We start from the raw sequence: 19,393 nt of genomic DNA, 5'->3' as shown, positions 1-19,393 counted from the left end.
CCATTCATATACCAAAATAGGCTTTGAAAAAGGGGTCATTGATATACCAAAAGGCTGAAAATGCTACCCATATTTGCGGCACGTCCCCGTATGGTCATTTGTACTGAGAACCCCCCGGGCATATACTGCGTCTTGAAGACGACGAGCCTGTGAAAGAATATGCCCTTTATATTCCACCACATTGGAAGAGGAAACCGGACGGCCGCGCACACTGTACCAGCACCTCCTGGGAGATACTGCAGGGATGCTGCAGCCAAACAAAATTGTTTGGCTTGCCCAAGATAGTTGGAGAAAGCTTGTGGTCGCCTGCTCCGTAGCCGACTGATGATGACTGTCAAAACAAGGTATGACTTGCCAAAGCCAACGCCTTTGATCCAGCAGCACCATACAGATAAAGTCTGTGGTTTTTATTGAAAAGGGTGCTCAGTGTGGTTCTTGCTTAGTACATTTTGTAAGCAAGATGTTCAATATTCATGATGTCATGTTATTTTCGTAATCGTTTTTCGTAAAATATTTCCTTCAGGTGATATGTGGGGCCGTTTCTGGGGCCAAATTTACAGACTTGTGGTACCTTATCCAGATACACCAAATATAGATGTAACGGACGAAATGGTTAAACAGGTACGTATTCATGTGTAAGAATTCTTTACATCCTGCTTGTTAGCGATTCTTGCCATTCACTAAAACTTGTGAGTAATAAGGTCTGATTGGATATGAATGTCTTGTCCTCCTGGCAATTCGAATTGTGATGAACCTAGATTTCCCTAATTGCTAGTATAGAGGAATCAGTCTTGTTGGAAAAGTTGAAACTTGCCGAATTGGACCATTTGAACAACATAGATTTACAGCGTTGTCAAACATTCTCAAAACTGATTGAGACAATGGCATAACTAACTAACAAGTTTGCCCAACATGTACAATTATGCAAATTAAACCAATTTTGTATTTTCATCACTACATAATAGGGCTATACCCCGGAGCGTATGTTTAACATGACAGATGAATTTTTCACATCATGTGGGCTTATTCCTGCTCCTCAAGAGTTCTGGGATCATAGTTTGATTAAGAAACCTAGTGATGGCAGGGAAGTTGTTTGTCATCCCTCAGCCCTGGACTTGTTGAATGGAAAAGATTTCAGGTATGTATTAAGTGCATCTCTATAATGTATTTCTTTCAAATTCAAACACTGTGCTGAATAGGTTTTATGCGCTATAAGATCAGCTATAGATATACATAGACCGCAGAAGTGCGAAACTTTCGCAAAGGACCTCCCTAAAGTATGGTTGCGCTTGATGGCATTCGAAGACTTTGTGTTCATAAAGTACAATACAATGGCGAGTTTCAACAGATTAGTTCCATATTCTGTCATTTTACAAAGGGTTCTTCGTGGATTTTAATTGCAGATATTTTTTGGCAGAATTCTATTAAGGTGAGTTAATGATCCATTGGTATTTCGACGTGAATGTTCGGCATATTCCGCTTGTAAACATCTTTCTAGATGATCTTCACCGAGCATACCAAACCCACAGGTGGCTCTGATTCAACAGTATTGTGTTATTATTTTTTCTTTTAGAATTAAAATGTGTACAGAGGTCAACATGTTCTACTTCTTAATCATTCACCACGAATTTGGACATATTCAGTACTACTTGCAGTACAAGGATTTGCCCCTGATATTTCGAGACGGGGCCAACAACGGATTCCACGAAGCCGTTGGAGAGGTCATCAGCTTATCTGTTGGTTCACCGAAACATTTATATGAGGTTGGGTTATTGGAGGAGAACATAGAAGATGAAGGTTTGTATTTTCATGGTAGCTTCTCATACTTAACTATAGTCTAGTATAATTGAGAGTCAGTAATGTTGACAGGTAGAAAACAAGGTAGATACAACAATCAATATGCCTTCTTTTAGAAAGGTGTGGGATATAAAAGACATGGACCCACTATTCTTCAATCTGTCTTCTTTTAGAAAGGTGTGGGATATTTATGACATTGACCCACTATTCTAATAACATATTTTTTATATTTACGCAGTTTTTACATTATGTTAATTATGGTCTTTGTTTCTGTAATCAGAAATAGACATCAATTTCCTTCTAAAGACAGCATTAAACACCATAGGAACTTTACCGTTCAGTCTAGCTTTAGAACAATGGCGATATGATGTGTTTGCCGGGAAGGTTGATCAGGATAACTGGATGAAGCGTTGGTGGGAGCTCAAGTAAGTATTACCGATGGAATCCATGAAAATATCCACCGAGCTTTCTAAATTTGGAGCGTCTTTTTATCAAATAATTTGTCATATTTTGATAAGCAATATTCAAAACATATATTGCACATAAATGATCGTTTTATTCGAGTGCACTTTTACTATTTGAATGTAAATAACATTTTTGTTTGCAACTACAATATTTACTACATTATGACTCTTAATTTTGCTGTTTTGGAATGTTCACGATATTATAAAGGGACCCTAAAAGAGAGAAATAAAATGAGTTACATTGCTTCGACATGGACTCTATTCCTTAAACGCTCTCACCGGCTCAGTGAGCAGGGTATTTAGTTGTCTTCACCCCGGGTCTTCACCACTGGAAGCTCAAATTATTATTATTATGTAACGCTGTTATAAAGTTATGAGTGTTTTTGTTGTTGTTAATTTGTTTGGTTATTTTCATTCATTTTAGGAAAACTCTTGTTGGTGTCCGGCCTCCCGTGGAACGAACAGAACAGGACTTCGATCCAGGAGCTATGTTTCACATCACCATTGATTATCCGTTTTTAGGGTAATATTGCAATTATTTCAACTAACATCATAGAAAGTTAATCTATTGTGCTGCTCATATAATATGCTTGTAACCCGGCATATTTTATACAGGAAGAGTATAAGCAAAAATATCGATGTTATAATTTTTATGAAATGTTTCTGGGACATCCGTGGAGCATTTTGCATGCAGGAATGTCTCCCTTACTGTATAGTTAAAGACGTTAACCTAACCTGTTTTGTTATAAGGAATTCTTCATTTTAGTCTCACTAAAAATAGTTTATCTGGTGTCTGAAAACATTTTATTGCAGATACTTTCTACGTACAATAATGCAATTTCAATTCCATAAAGCGTTGTGTGAAGCCGCTGGACATATGGGACCGTTGCATAGATGTGACATCTATAGGTCCAAAGAAGCAGGCAGAAAGCTAGCGTAAATATTTCACCATAGTGTTAAGTACTGACTAAAAGAAACACAAAGACAGAATAAAAAAGGATGCGATTAAAAAATATTTTGACAAAACTACAGCACCTAAAGTCTTGATATTTGCAGGGTATGTTAGTTTACTAACTTCCATTACAATCGTGTAAAAACAGAATTTAAAAAATTTACTTGCGTCCTCCTCAGCAAATGTTATAATAGGGCTTAAGGTGATATTGGATGCATTTTCTAGAAATTAGAAAATGCTTTGAGCATATTTTAAACAGATTAATTGAGTAGGGTAAAAGTACACTGATCAATATACCTTTTGTTTGGAGCAAATCGGACATACGGTTTCCAAAATACATCAATTTATATTTTCTTTGTATCCTATTGTTTTTGTCAATAATCAATATAGTTAATGAGCTAAAAAGGACTGGAAAGGCTCATAAATATGTAATTGTTGCCAATATTTTGCTAAAAATCAATGCATAAATGTTCAGGGTACTTTTATTTTGCATACTTTTGCCCTGAAACTTGGTCAAAGTGTTTCTAATATGTTCTAATGTATTATATAGTGAAGCCGCCCTCTAATTTGCATAATTAATGAGCTAATTTGCATAAATGCTAATTAATTATGCAAATATGCAAATTAGGGGCGGCTTCACTATATAATACATTAGAACATATTAGAAACACTTTGACCAAGTTTCAGGGCAAAATTATGCAAAATAAAAGTACCCTGAACATTTATGCATGGATTTTAGCAAAATATTGGCAAAATTATATGTAAATGAGCTTCTCCAGTCATTTTAGCTCATTAACTTGATTGATTATTGATAAAAACAATAAGATACAAAGAAAATACAAATTGATTATTTTGAAAACCGTATGTCTGATTGACTCCAAACAAAAGGCATATTGATCAGTGTACTTTGCTCTACTCAATTAATCTGTTTAAAACATGTTTAGAGCACTTTATAATGCATCCATTACCACCTTAAGTTATTGAGTCATGAGTATTGAACGGATGAGGCACAATGAATCAAAATGATGATCCCGGATGATGATACAATTGATTTTGTAGAACAAAATATCAACTTGATGTGGATCCTAAGCAAATCCTCAAGGTCACTCGCTTTAAAATTGTCGCTGGAATGTTGCGTTGAATGTAGTCGGTATACCCATAAAAAGCAAAATTATTACCGATTCTTTGGATGCCTTTTTCTGACAACAAAAACAGACAAATGCTCCGAATGGGAAAGAGCAAACCATGGCGTGACGCAATGGAAGCCATCACGGGACAGCGTGAGATGTCAGCAGATGCTATTATGGAATACTATGCTCCTTTGATGAAATGGCTTGAAAAGACTAATGCTGAGAATGAAGAGTACATTGGATGGGGTGAGTTAAAATGAATATGCTACGTGGGCTTAGAACAGTGATCATTTGAAAATGTAATCCATGACAACTGACAAGTGAAATCATATACGATTTATAGTGGATTGAAGTCACCGATTATATTTCCAAAACAAAGATAGAGAACATTGTACAAACTTTGGTTCCAGGGCTTTGGTAAGAGGGTATACGGCCACGCGTTTTGAACTCGCCACCCAAAAATGGTGGTGTTGTTACGCTTTTCCAAATCAAGACTCATTCAAATTGTTATATCTCTGCTTAAACAAAAGGTATTGAAGTGTGTTTGGTGTCATTTTGTAGCTATATAAGTACCCTAACAGACCTCCAAAGGTTATTGTTTATCAGCTAAGATAGTGGAGTTAGAGTTGTTTGAGTTCAGAATGACCGAGGTGGTGGATGAGGCGGTGGCGGTATGTGCAAAGTCTATGGGAAATAAAGATTTTGTGTGTGTGCGTTGAATCAACTGATCATATCTTTGCATCCATATGGGCTACAGACATGGCTAAGAGCTTTTTTGAACGATTATTAATTCTGCTAATTGTTTTTAATCATTTTTAACTCTTTATGATTGGTTTAGTCTATAAAATGCAAACTTTTATGTACAAAACTACCCGTTTTCATATTAAACACTGTAGTAAGCAATGCGGATGTCTTCAAAATCTATAAGTTGCTGTAAATTTTTAATTACTTATCCTATCATAGTCAAAGTTTACATTTTCTGAGAGGAAATTTGATGAGAAATCTAAATATGGACTTACTTTTTTTGTATGGGTTAGGGGTAAAATGTTTCAGTTCAAAATATGTTGAATTGTAAAACAAAATTGAACATATTTTGGGACACCCTGTATTCCGAGATTACCAAACAGCTGTGATTTTTTTTCCAGAGTCAGTAGGCTCCCCCTAACCTCTAACCAAATCAATGTTGTTTACTTTCAGTTTATAACTGTAAGTTAGTAATAAGCAATGCATTAAATGACCCATTTTTTATTTAGATTTTTCTATTCCACCCTGTATAACTTCAAGGTCACCCTGTACAGTGAGTTGAAATGTGTATATTTAAATTGCTTTTGCCTTCAGCTTTCCAAAAATGTATACTTTTGCTAGTTTAGGGTTGATAGTTGTGGAGATATTCTAATTTGAAACTTGATTGGTGTAAAAATTCATAATATTTGTGATGTAACGCTAAGGGTGGTGAGTTTAAAACACATGGCCATACATGGTATAATAAGCTTTCAAGGAAATAGAATATATCAATAGCGAAGAACACCCGATTACTACAAACTGTCTCCCCCGGGCTGTCTCCTTGCAACCCGTGGAACGATTCGCTGAATACGGAGAGAGAAAATATCAAAACGGCTTTACTGTGATAACGTCGCCCTCAATAGTCGGGATAATACAGGGTGTCCCAAAAAGAGAGGCCCCTCATTGCGCCCTCTTTTTCTCCTATTTCTGAAAAAAGTTGATTAAATATATGTTGGTATGTAAAGAAACCTTTAATCGTTAGCTTTAATAAACCAAAACAATTATTTCAATCAGCTCACAACTTTTGGAGATATGCCCTTTTGAATAAAAGTACCTGTTTTTAACTCTGTCCACGGATAGCAAACAGAGTGGTTGAGATGGCCCATGCTGTGGAGTGGCCTGCACGATCACCAGACCTCACACCACTTGATTTGTTTCCTTTGTGGCAAAATCCAAGATCTTCGCAAACATATTACTAAATGCATTCGCAAGTATCCGGCGCACAAGGATGGTACGCAACGCAATTGATGCAATGAGGACCAGGGCTGAAACCTGTATTCGCCAAGGAAGCAACCAGGTACAGGGCAGAGCAGCATGTCAGAAGAACCAAAGACAAACCAAACAGCCTTTTAGGGCTACCTTTTATCAAAAAAAGTGAAATGACTTTATGTTGTAAATTAAAAAAGAAAGAAAGCAAGAAACAACAAAGTAAGAAAGTAAGAAACATAATAAAACACAAAGGCAAAATAACCAAGAAAAAATAAGTAATTGCAAGTAAAGCAAAAGAAGTCCTTTCGGCATCCATTTTACCCACCAATTAATTACATTATTAATAAAATCCATTGCCCATAAACCCACCGGTAAAGCCCATTCCATAATTAAAGTTATTTTATAAAGTTATCATTGAGGAATGTTTGATATTCATGCATGGTATGTGTACTCCTTTTCAATCTTTGAAGTAGCCAAACCTTCTCCGTGGACAGAGTCGCAAGAAGGGGCAAGACTTTTCTCAGGGGGCACCTTTGCCCCTTGGCTACACCACTGATTATCATAATGTCATGCCAAATGTATTCGTGATTTGAAACAGATACATATAATTGAATTGAACAGAAACTTCTTCACTTTGAAATCTATGGCAGGTTGACCGTCAACGTTTTCTCACACTCTCCATTTCTTTTATATTCTCAATTTAGATGGAGATTCTGCACGTCCAAACTCGGCTTCCGTATTGCTTTTGGTGATATCCGCATTCGTCTGGTATTTCAGTGGTCCGTGAAATCAACGATAATATGAGCGATTTCAACCTCTTCTGTATATGTGACCATCCACATCGAAACGCTCGTAAAGTCGGCCCCTGATCAATTTTGTTTTCTTGCATGTTTAGAAAATATATATCATAAGCTTTACAATGATATATCATTCGACTTCAAACGATATCCAGAAGTGGAGTTATGGCTTGTTAAACTTTGCTCCTTCAGTAAAAAGGTACATTATTTTGGTGCTACAATATATCTCTTTTCTACATTGCTGGTATTAAATATCAAATGGTCATAATTGGCGGTCACTTCAAATCATCTCCAAGTCAACGAGGTTCAGGAATGTCCTCTCATTGTTAAGTGTTGGTTAATCCACCACTTGAACAGGATTTAGCCAAAGCAAACAAAAACTAAAGCTATTTACTATATGTATAAGCTTATTATCCTCTTCAACAATAGGATTAAAGATTGGTATATGACTGGACTGAAATGAGAAACTTGTAGGACAATTATTAGGTACATTATGAATACAACTTCAGCTTTATGCACATTTTGGACTGTAACTCGAAATTCAATTTGCCGTCTTTACGAGCGGTTTGAGATGGATGGTCACATATGATTATTTTTTTAAATGTAGCTAAGTAAACAAAGTAGATGCATTTAAAAATATGTGAAGCAAAATGAACGATAAGTATAGTGTTGAAACAGAATCTGTAGTAACAGAACTCTAGTAAAAAGTGTGAGTGGTCATACGCCAATGGCAAGCAAAGAACGATGTTTAATAGCAAGCAAAGACATTACATGTTGCTTTAACTTTTCTCTGACGATCTTCTGAATTTTGATTGAGCCCTCTGTTGTTTCATTAGGGGGTCGCCCCCTCAGTCCGAAACACCGTCAGTCCGAACCACCGCTAGTCCGAATTTTTAGGGTTAGGGTTAGGGTTAGGATTAGGGTTAGTTTAGGTTAGGGTTAGGGTTAGCGTTAGCGTTAGGGAAACTTAAAATTCGGACTAGCGGTGGTTCGGACTGACGGGGTGTACCCGTTTTATTACATCTGCTTTTTTTCTCAACCTATTGTGGAGTGACGCAATAATCGGTTATTAACAATTGATTGTCTAACGTAACCTTAACCCCCTTCTGGAACTGCAACCCTAATTCCAAAAAAAAAAAAAAAAAACCTCTTTCTAACTCTTTAATCCAGAAAAGTAACCCTAGTCCCAAATTCTCTAACCCTAATACCTATTTTGTAACCCCAGACCAAAACCGAAAAGCTAATTCTAACCCCAGGCCGCTTTTAGATGTGTTATTGAGTCTTGTCTTGTAGGATACTATCCAACTCCCCTTGGTGAAGGGATAATGCGGATAGGGTTATCTAATCGCAGACGACCTAGGTGCAAGGGCGTCAATCCGAAGTTGATGGGGGGGGGGATAAAGTTTGGTTAAGCATCAAAACATCAAGATCATATCAAAGTTAACAGTTACTGATAATAGATATTTGGATTGTCATGAATTGGTTATGATTACCCTTGGGCTGGTCGTCTGAATATAGACTGTTGTATTGTAGCGAAACTCGGTGGATGTGATTTCCATTGATCCTTTTGTTCAAAGTATGAATAAATGTAGACCTATTTATCACACATTTTTCAATTTAGCTTTCAACATGAAAATTCTTGAGAATTTCCTAGTATGCCATTGAAGGTAACAATTTTTTACTAGTTAGTTGTGCATGTGCTACAAAAAATTACTAGCATTCCAAGTACTTGTCAATGTAAATTTATGAAACATGAACTTCATCCATGGCGTTGTCTTTTTTAAAGACATATCTTGTTGTATTTTATCATGAATAACGAGTCAGATAGTTCTTCACATGACTGATAATGAGATTTTGCTAAAAGAAGGGTACAGCTGCTTTTGTATTCTATTGTTTTTAGCAAATTGAAAATGATCAACGTTGGAAACCAACCATATGCTCAAATTTGATGGGTATTTCAGCATATTATAACCATTATAAAGTGTAAATTTGCTTGATATCGATGATGGCACAAAATATCACCGTTTCAATGTAGAATATATTTATCAAAATACATTGTAAAAAAAAGTTGTCTCAAAAGTCAAAATACCATTTCAAACGTTCATAGCTCTAGTATACACAGTCTGAACGCTAGTCAGTCGATGCCTATATTGTTCAACAAGACCCACTCAGTCACTTAATTAGGCGCTTGAAACGATCGAATTCGGTGTTGAAATAAGCAAAAATTTTAGTTACACCTTTTCACGCAATAATTAATTTTCTCGGTCAAATGAAAAGCATTAATTTTCGTTTCTTCGGTAAATGTTAGAAGAAAACTATAATGCTTGGTACTCTATATTTTTTTTAAACCCTGGTGTTAAACTTAGGTGAGAAATTTCGGCTTCTAGTGTAAGATTTTCGATTTTCACAGGCTTCATTTTGTCCCGCGAGCTTTTTCTGGGGTTAACGTTTTTGCTTTTCAAAGTAACATAATTCGCTGACGAAAGATATTTCCCAACTTTCTGAAGCACATCATAATGGGCTATATGTCATAGTTTTGTCAGAATTTCGGTTTTGATTGCACCATTTTTCAATTCCGACTACCAATTTTGTCAAAATCAACTCGCGAATGTACCCATGGATGGATGATTTTGCGAGCCACAATAGACATATCGATTATTTCTGCTGGTTATATTAGAAATGAAGCACTGGTTGGACATTTTGGGGTTAAGTGGATAAAGGCGAAATCAAAACGGATATTCTGACAAGACTATAATATATATTATATATATGAGGGCTCGGTGGCTCATTGGTTACGGCCTTGGACTCATAATCTGAGAGTTTGCTCGACGTGCGTGGGTTCGATTCCCCGTCCCACCACCGTGTTGCGCCCTTGGGCAAGGCGCTTTGCCTCGCTTGCCTCACCCCACCCAGGTGCAATGGGAAGCTGTAGGGGTAGTCACAGTCGTTGTACTGATGGATCCTGCGCCTCTTGTAGGCTGCAAACGTGGTTCCGACATAATCTAATGACGGCGGAATAAATGTAAAGCGCTTTGAGGCTGTTTACGACATAAAGCGCTATAAAAATATCTACATTTTTTTATATAGACCCACACGATGTGCCTTATAACGGTGGGAAAAATCTTTATTAGTTTGAAACGTTAAAAAGTTAATTTTAAAAAATCAAGGCAAAGTTGAAATCAAAAATCATACACTAAAAGACGCAATTTCATGCCTAATTTTAATACCAGGATTTTTTTTAAAGGTAGAGGGTATATCCAAGCCAAGTGCAATGTTTTTTATCCGACATTGACCAAGAAAATTAATTTTAAAGCAAAAAATAATGTGTATTTTTGAATTATGCTGATTTAAACATGTATCGATCGACTATGCATAACAATATAGAGGATGGTCACTGGCGCACTGAGTGGATAGTAATTGCTTATTATGTCTAGCATTCCACTGGTCTCTTTTAAGACAAGTCTAATTCTACGCATTCCTACACCTCAATGGCAGCCATTCATTACTCGTTGACTGCCGATAAAACGCCCAATAAAGACTTAGTCACCGGACCGCGCCGGCCAGTTAAAGTACATGCCCTATCACACCACTCCACACCATACATAAATTCTCCCAGTCACATTTCCCAAATATGAAATTAAAAAAAGTCAAATTTTAATTTACTTCTTTTAAAGTTTGGCAGAGGCGGGGTTCGAACTCACGGCGCAACGCTTAGTACTCTATGAGCCTAGCGCCTTAGACCACTAGGCCACTTGTCTTCTTGTTATTCAGCTGAAACTTATTTAAAAATATAATCGCAACTTCAACATAGGCCTACCACGTGACAAGCAAAGGCAGAAAACGTAAATTATATTTTGGAATTTTATCTGCTTAAAACATTAATGTGTATTATAATAGAGCTACCATTATTTATATTGTTGAATTCTCAAGCGCATAGAGACAATTAATACGAGCGTCCTATGATACATACACAATACATAAAATCGATTTTGATCTTCGGCATTACTCGGTGACCTCCGATAAAACGCCCAATGACGCCGGTCAGTTAAAAAAAATGCTTAAGTACATGCCCTATTGAGATAAGCAATCCTTTTGTGATATGTCCATTCATCCATATAATAATAGCAATCAGATTTTTGGATGGATGTTTTACACAGTGATTGGAGAAGAAGCTATGTAAATAATCAAAAGTACATGTCTACAAATTGACAAGGACAACTCCTTTTGTCAAAATTGTTTTCACCTATTGCTCAGTATGTTAATTAATCCGATTAATTACGTAATTTCGCCAGCGTATGATATATCAGTACTAATAATAGGCCCAAGGAGGTTAGATATAGAAAGAAGAGGAAATAGATTACGTATCGCATATTGGTCCTTTGTGCCTATTAGAGTTTCCGCCAAGGGAGGAAGAAAAAAGGAAGGAGGGGGGGGGATGAGAGAGAGGGGAGACCGATGGAGTCACAGGGCTCTAAATTACATAGGCGTAGATCGGGGGGGATAAATGCCACAATATTTTGCCATGGGGATGTTCAATATAATCACCCCCAATATTGACGCCTGTGTATTGGTTTGTGTCGAAATTAACCTCATATTTGGCCATTTGTGATGCGATCAAGCAAAATCAGTCGGAACTCGGAAATATTGATTTTGAGATATAGCCAAACAAAGGCAATATTTCCTTATGTTTCCTTTTGTTTTGGAAACTCTTTAATTGCTAATATCTTTGGATCAGGTTGTTCAATTTCAATGGGGTTTTCTTCAAAATCCAGCTTTGTAAATGCTTTTTACTATCCTATAAGAAACTGAAAATTTAATATTTCCGAGTTCCGACTGATTTTGCTTGATCGCATCACATTTTATAGCCACAAAATGGCATTTTTAGCGCTTTGCGCGAATTTATTCCACTTTTGTCCCATATTTCACTAGTTTAGTTTCAATAGGCCTATGCTAAAATTTTCGCGCGCATTTGTACCATAAGGTTCACTGTACTGGGTACTTTAAAAAAATCCTAACCTAACCTAAAACATAACTTTAACCCTTATATTGGAGCTCTACTAGAAGTAAAAATATAGATAGTGAACGAATTTAGTATTTCTATATCTATGTGAGAATGATACAATAGAGGCCCTGCATGAAATTATTGATTGGCTCCAAACAAAGGTTTTCAACCGGTGTCCTTCACCGTAGTTATGGCGGAGTGCAGTCCATTCAATCAAATGTTGTCATCAACCTATTTGATCGTAGTGCAGGATTATGTGTGTGAGACGAACTGTCACGGTAGATTGCAATCATGCTTTTGTTGAATGCATTTGAGTAGTCCGCCATATTTACGGGATGATACGTCGCATGCAAGGCCTCTATATGACATGATGAACATAGTCATTGATGCATCAGTTTTAAAATAGACTAGGCGGTTACCCATATTTGGCGGTTCTCGGCTGGGCGCGATTACCAGGCTGATGGTGACATGCCCATATGACAATTTTTACTAATTTGACCTCAGATGACCCCAGGGTGACATTGGATGACCCCAAAATGACCTAAACTTATAACTCTAAATGTTGACTGTACCTACCAAGTTTCATGCCCATATATGAGCTTTTACTAATTTGACCTCAGATGACCCGTGGTGACCTTGGATGACCCCAAAATGACCTACAAAAAATGCTGCTTTAAATGTTGACTGTACCTACCAAGTTTCATGCCCATACGACACTTTTTAGTAATTTGACCTTAGATGACCCCTGGGAGGGGACCCCGTGGTCAGATGACTTAACGAACATAAACATCTTCTTGCCAGCACAGAACTATACCCACCCACCGAGTTTGAGCCCCGTACGACCTAGTTTCATGCCCATATGACAGTTTTTAGTCATTTGACCTCAAATGACCCCTGGGAGGGGGGCCCCGTGGTCGGATGACTTAACGAACATAAACATCTTCTTGCCAGGACAGAACTACACCCACCCACCGAGTTTGAGTCCCGTACGACCTAGTTTCATGCCCATATGACAGTTTTTAGTCATTTGACCTCAAATGACCCCTGGGAGGGGGCCCCGGGGTCGGATGACTTAACGAACATAAACATCTTCTTGCCAGGACAGAACTACACCCACCCACCGAGTTTGAGCCCCGTAGGACCTAGTTTCATGCCCATATGACAGTTTTTAGTCATTTGACCTCAAATGACCCCTGGGAGGGAGCCCTGGGGTCGGACGACTTAACGAACATAAACATCTTCTTGCCAGGACAGAACTACACCCACCCACCGAGTTTGAGTCCCGTACGACCTAGTTTCATGCCCATATGACAGTTTTTAGTCATTTGACCTCAAATGACCCCTGGGAGGGGGCCCTGGGGTCGGATGACTTAACGAACATAAACATCTTCTTGCCAGGACAGAACGTCACCCACCCACCGAGTTTGAGCCCCGTAGGACCTAGTTTCATGCCCATCTGACAGTTTTTAGTCATTTGCCCTCAGATGACCCCTGGGAGGGAGCCCGGGGTCGGACGACTTAACGAACATAAACATCTTCTTGCCAGGACAGAACTACACCCACCCACCGAGTTTGAGTCCCGTACGACCTAGTTTCATGCCCATATGACAGTTTTTAGTCATTTGACCTCAAATGACCCCTGGGAGGGGGCCCCGGGGTCGGATGACTTAACGAACATAAACATCTTCTTGCCAGGACAGAACGTCACCCACCCACCGAGTTTGAGTCCCGTACGACCTAGTTTCATGCACATATGACAGTTTTTAGTCATTTGACCTCAAATGACCCCTGGGAGGGGGCCCCGGGGTTGGATGACTTAACGAACATAAACTTCTTCTTGCCAGGACAGAGCTACACCCACCCACCGAGTTTGAGCCCCGTACGACCTACGACGGCCTCACATTAGCAGTCACAGACAAAACCTAAATCTACAGAATATATCCATTACTCGTCGATACTCGAAAGAGCTCAAAATAAATAACTTAGAAAATTTTCTTGATGTCCTTTAACATGTTTTCATAGTTAACCCAGGGCTGTCAACTTTTTGGAATTGCTTGGCGTACCGGGATTTGCCGACTCCAATGTTCATTTTGTACCATGATTATTTGATCCACGGCGCTCGGGAATGTGAAAAGCGGGGGGTAGGAGCAACATATTATTCATGAAGATGCGTGAGATTTTACTCATTTTCCAGCTTTTTGCGTGAGATTTACTACCTAGGCGTGAGATTATACTACCTTGGCGTGAGACCGTGAGAAAGTGACCCAATGCGTGAGACTCACGGCCAATGCGTGAGAGTTGACAGCCCTGGTTAACCATCGTTAGCCATGGATATCTATCATGAGAACTGACCGGTGACTAAGTCCGATTTATTGGGACGTTTATCGGCAGTCAACGAGTAATGGAAGTGGGCCATCCCACCTGAATTGTGAAATGATGCTAGGCATTAGCAGGCATTACGGGAATTTTAAATTGTGTCCCATCACCCGTGTGACAAAAGGATGCTGACAGTTTACAATGCAATACAATATAAGATAGATTAAAGCAGCGCTTTTCCACCCAATTGGGCAGTTTAATGCAACACCAGTTTGGTGCGGGTGCCCCCCCCTAGTAATGGCGGGATGAAATCTGACCATCACTTGGCTCGTCGGATTTATAGTGTATAGCAATTCTTGGAATTGAGAAAAAATTAAAAATAATCGATTTAAATCAAAACAATCTGATTTATATTTATTTTTAAAAAAACGGTTTTTTTTTCATTAACCCTGTCAGGAACAATGAAACTTAGACGACATCGACAATAACTGATACAATACCAATACCAGTATATGGTTTTGTTTACATGCTTTATTGCATCTTTTGTGTGTTTGTTTTATATTCCACCACCACCACAGATTTTATTTTTCTTCATTTTACAATTGTTTTAAAAGAGCATGGTCCGATTTCAGCATGTACTATTACACAAAACACAAACTGAAACTGAAACTCCGCACATACATAACCCGTCATAAATATATAAACCCTCTCATTGCCTCATTAAGGGGAGGCGGTCTTTTGTGCGTAATTATAGTGGGCCAGGGGATTCATTCTATCATTAAAAAAAAAATCGTATATCGTATCCTTAAAATGACTGAGTGAGCCTTGTACAATACAAATCGGTTAACTAGAGATCTGCCTGCAAATTTCATATACTGTATGTGGTTTAGAGGTTTTGGTAGTAAATGTGGTATCAAATTATAGAGCTAACAAGATGCTGCATACGACTGTGTCAACCAAATCGTCAAAACATAAGAAGGTTTAGATTCATGATGGGTTACGTAAGCGTAGACTTTCTTTTTATGTTGTGTTTATTCCCACCACAGATTAATGTTATAAAAAGTGGGGATGAGGTTGTTTATAATCGAACTATCCACCTTTAATCAGATCTAAAAGAAGTATAATTTCATTTTAAAATATATTCCAGAAATCAGTTGCCTTTTAATGGCACGAAGCTCCCAGGTGCTCTACGAGATGACCGTCGAAGTGTTTCTTCAGGGTCTGCGCCAGAGGCATGTATCGGTGGCGATCTGAAAAAAAACACCCAGCAATGATCATTAAACAAGGGGCCGTGAATTATGGGCTAAATATTACGCGATCAGAGGGAAGGCGCATAGGCCTACGTCTCGGGATGAGAGAGTTTGTGCATGGTGGGCCCCACTGTGGGTGGGCCCTAGTCACTAAAACTGGACTTATTACAAGGGCTTTGTTTTAGTTGTTTATGCCCTAATCACTAGACTGGATTTATGTCATATTACAAGGGCTCTGAATAAGAGCTTGAGTTGAGTATTAAGGTAAAGTTTAGTTTTCGGCCTTGATTTAAGGGTATACGATGTATTGTTGGTCGAGGCAGCCAAAAAAAGATAGTTCGCAGCATCTTGCGAATGGTAGTGAGCTTTAGCAAAAAATGCATTGCTCAATTCATAGCGAGCGTGTAGAAGAATTCAAATATCACAGATATACTTTTTGTAGGTCATGTGGTTCTTGAGTTATGTTGTAAAGAGGACTGAAACAACAACACTTGTGTAAAACGTATACATAACTCATTAACAACAATAAATGAAGCAAGTTTTCAAAGTATATGATTGTAGAACGAACTTTTGCAAAACAACAAAGTGTTATTTTTCAATAATATATTGATTCAGATAATGAAAATCGATTTTTTTTTGTGGCTGCTACCCTTAATGTAATCAGCTTTGTTCAGCAGGGGCGTAGCCGGGGGATGCCCACCCCAAAATTTTCCGGATTAAACGGGGATTGCAAAGAGTAAAGCGCTAGAGACTAAAAATAGGGACGTATGAATTTCAACGGGGTTGAATATAAATACTGGTCGGCATACTGGTTTGCATTTTACTTACGTCTATGCACAACTGCCACAGAACCAGGAAAGGTCTCCGAATTGATCTTCGGTAAGACTACAGTTATCGCCGGGTGTCCAGCCGGTTGGTTTGTCTGCCTGACCTAAAAGAAAATTAATTAAACATAATTAGTATATTGACGCACGACGTTCGGCCCCGGGCGCGGCTCTCAACTTTAGAAGTGACGGTATATGCCTGTCAATAGGCCTCTTTTTGGAAGTTGAATACTAGTATACCCGATGAACCCCTTTATCAAAGAGCCATACCCGATGACCCCCTCCTTTTTTTGTGCGGCTACCCAATGACCCACTCTTTTTCTATAATAGTTATCATCAATATGCCACGAAATAATGCGGAAACTTTCAAATTCTCTTATACCACAAATCTATATTGTAAACTTCGGAAATTTGGAACAAGAAATAGAATTTTGTTCCATTTTCTTTCAAAAAACTAAAGCAGGAATCTATTTTTTATGCAAATCACACATAATTTGTGGAAAGACGAAAGGATGGATATTTCAAGTTAGTAAAACCAGGCAAATTCAAAAGACTGGACCCATGTCCGTTGCAGCAGCGCTAACTTATTTGTTGTTTGTTTAGTAATTTGAAATGTGTATCATTTAGCGAGCTACATTCTAAATGTAGCAGAGTACGGAAGCGTCTAAGTGCCACGACTTGGCAAGATAATTATCTTGCCATGTCGACTTATTATCAGCATTATGTCAACATGACGATATAAATTATCTCGTCAAGACAATTTACCAAAACAGACGCTTCCGTAGCAGAGCTATATAAATATTAATTTAATAATATGTATGTATTACCATTTGTCCACGACGGGATTTGGTGACTGCCGCAAAGAGTCCTCTTTTGTATCTGCATTTTTTCAGGGAATGCATCTGTTTGGATCGCTAACACCAGGAATACAGTCAACAAAACAGCCAAACAAAGTCGCGCAATTGTTATCTTCTGATGTCTGTAGTAATGTAAAAAAAAAAAAAAAAAAAAACAATTGCTTTACACTTGGTGAAAGAAACTCTTGGCGTTTTCATAATTATTTTTAAATATTAAAATAATATTTTAATAATATTATTATTATTATTATTATTATTATTATTATTATTATTATTATTATTATTATTATTATTATTATTATTTTAATATTGATATTAAAATATGCTTATGAAATGCGAGACGTAAGCATGGTAAGAAACCACCGTCTTCCATACAAATTGCACTGTTTAATGTTTCATGACACTAACAAATTAAAGTTATTTACCATGTTTATTAATAATTTCAACTATTTGTAAAGCCAAGTGGGGTATGTGGGTGCAACGGACGCAACCCCTCCCCAACCCCATGACAAAAAGGTGTAGGGGAGACCAACCTGACTGGCCTAGCGATGTCAATAAGGTTAGAAGGGACCTGATTGGTCCAGGTAAAACCCCATATATCTAGGCTATATTAACATGATTAAATACAACAACAACAATCTCAAGTCAGGATTGTAAATATTACAATACCGTAGGCCTATAGCAACAGAGTAAAGGGAACAAAACAAATTTGCGATATGGGCCATAAAAAAAGGTTTAAATAACATATTGATATAGCAAGTACATGTTCAATGCAAACTCTCTTAAATTGCCCGATTGCGAGATTGAAAATTCAATCAAAAAGATTGAATTTTCAATCTCGCCGTCCCGAATTAGGGACAAATCGTTTTCGACTGTATAATTCAGTCAGGTGATTTGAATTTCAAACTTTTTTTTTCAATCAAAAGGAGTGATTCTCAATCTTATAAATCTTTTTAAATTTTCATTGTTTTTCAATCTTTTGCCGTCCCAAATTGGGGACAAATCCTTTCCAGTTGAAAAATAGATTGAAAATGTTCACTCTAAAACAGTTTGAAATCTCATTCCAAACATATGCAACACATGTCATTTGGCAGTACATTAGAAGTAACACTTGATTAGATAGTGAAATCAGTCTACAAAGAGAATCAGAGTGAAAAAAAAACCCATTTCAATCTGTTTTTCAATCTATTTAGATCGATTCCTATCATCAATCGTTAAAAGATTGACATATTTCAATCGGCCAATTTAAGAGAGAACGTTTAGTAAAGGATGTATTGGGCAGTCATTCACTTTCAGGGAGTAGGCCTATATAAAATATATTAGAAGGGTATAATGTAAGCTAATAAATGTATTGGGTCCAGAATGAGCAAAAGCAGTATTTATAACTTCGTGGATTATGGTTTTAGGACATTAAGAGTGATATGAGTAATACCAAAGAAGACTGTAACTTCAAGAGTTAACATCCAACCTAAAATAATGCCCTATGACTTGTCGATGGACCATCACATGTGTCACTTAGTAAGAATATATCAGATGCATAGTGCGAAGTAAGAAATAAATGAATTAAATAAATTAAATGTACTTACCTAAACACGTACGTACCACGGAATTATCAACTATCAAGACTAAAAACCAAACGAGGATTGCTAGCTGAAAAGTGACGCTAATTCGATGCAGGCTGCCGTTATATACCCCGGTACCTACTTTTAACAAAACATAGTAATAAGTTGACACGTCATCAAAAATATTATAAAAGTACATAAATTATTTCCTATAGATGTGGTTAATGGGCTATTCTATTTAAAATCCACACTACCCCTGTGGAATATTTTGCAAATATCGTCCACAGGGGGAGTATGAATTTCAAATGGGATAAACACACTAGCAGCTCTATTTGAAATTCATACTCCTCCGAGAAAGATTCAACCTGAACACTGAGTGAGGGTGAGTTTCAAATGGACTAGCTAATGTGTTCATTCCATTTGCAATTTATACTCCCCCGTGGAAGATAT

The 19,393-nt window shown here is 37.6% G+C and overlaps 1 protein-coding gene and 1 long non-coding RNA gene across 2 annotated transcripts in view; one reads left to right on the top strand and one right to left on the bottom strand.

Annotated features, from left to right (window-relative positions):
- The window catches only part of LOC140145794 (angiotensin-converting enzyme-like), a 14,212-nt gene extending 6,153 nt beyond the window's left edge, over positions 1 to 8,059 (top strand). The window contains exons 6-13 of the mRNA XM_072167476.1: positions 524 to 621; positions 966 to 1,138; positions 1,574 to 1,797; positions 2,078 to 2,222; positions 2,686 to 2,784; positions 3,075 to 3,197; positions 4,429 to 4,589; positions 7,040 to 8,059. Coding sequence (XP_072023577.1) covers positions 524 to 621; positions 966 to 1,138; positions 1,574 to 1,797; positions 2,078 to 2,222; positions 2,686 to 2,784; positions 3,075 to 3,197; positions 4,429 to 4,589; positions 7,040 to 7,122 — 1,106 coding nt within the window. The 3' untranslated portion in view covers positions 7,123 to 8,059. The remainder of the gene's footprint in view (positions 1 to 523; positions 622 to 965; positions 1,139 to 1,573; positions 1,798 to 2,077; positions 2,223 to 2,685; positions 2,785 to 3,074; positions 3,198 to 4,428; positions 4,590 to 7,039) is intronic.
- A 6,904-nt stretch (positions 8,060 to 14,963) lies between these two features.
- Positions 14,964 to 19,080, bottom strand: LOC140145787 (uncharacterized). Its single transcript, XR_011858134.1, has 4 exons — positions 18,968 to 19,080; positions 17,352 to 17,503; positions 16,529 to 16,631; positions 14,964 to 15,700 (listed from the first exon to the last, which is right to left on the bottom strand). It is a non-coding gene; the product is annotated as an uncharacterized lncRNA (long non-coding RNA).
- Positions 19,081 to 19,393: the final 313 nt, after the last annotated feature.

This window comes from Amphiura filiformis, chromosome 1, assembly GCF_039555335.1.
Source record: "Amphiura filiformis chromosome 1, Afil_fr2py, whole genome shotgun sequence".
NCBI lineage: Eukaryota > Metazoa > Echinodermata > Ophiuroidea > Amphilepidida > Amphiuridae > Amphiura > Amphiura filiformis.
Note: the sequence above shows the minus strand (reverse complement) of the source record. Positions and strands in the feature narration are given on the sequence as shown.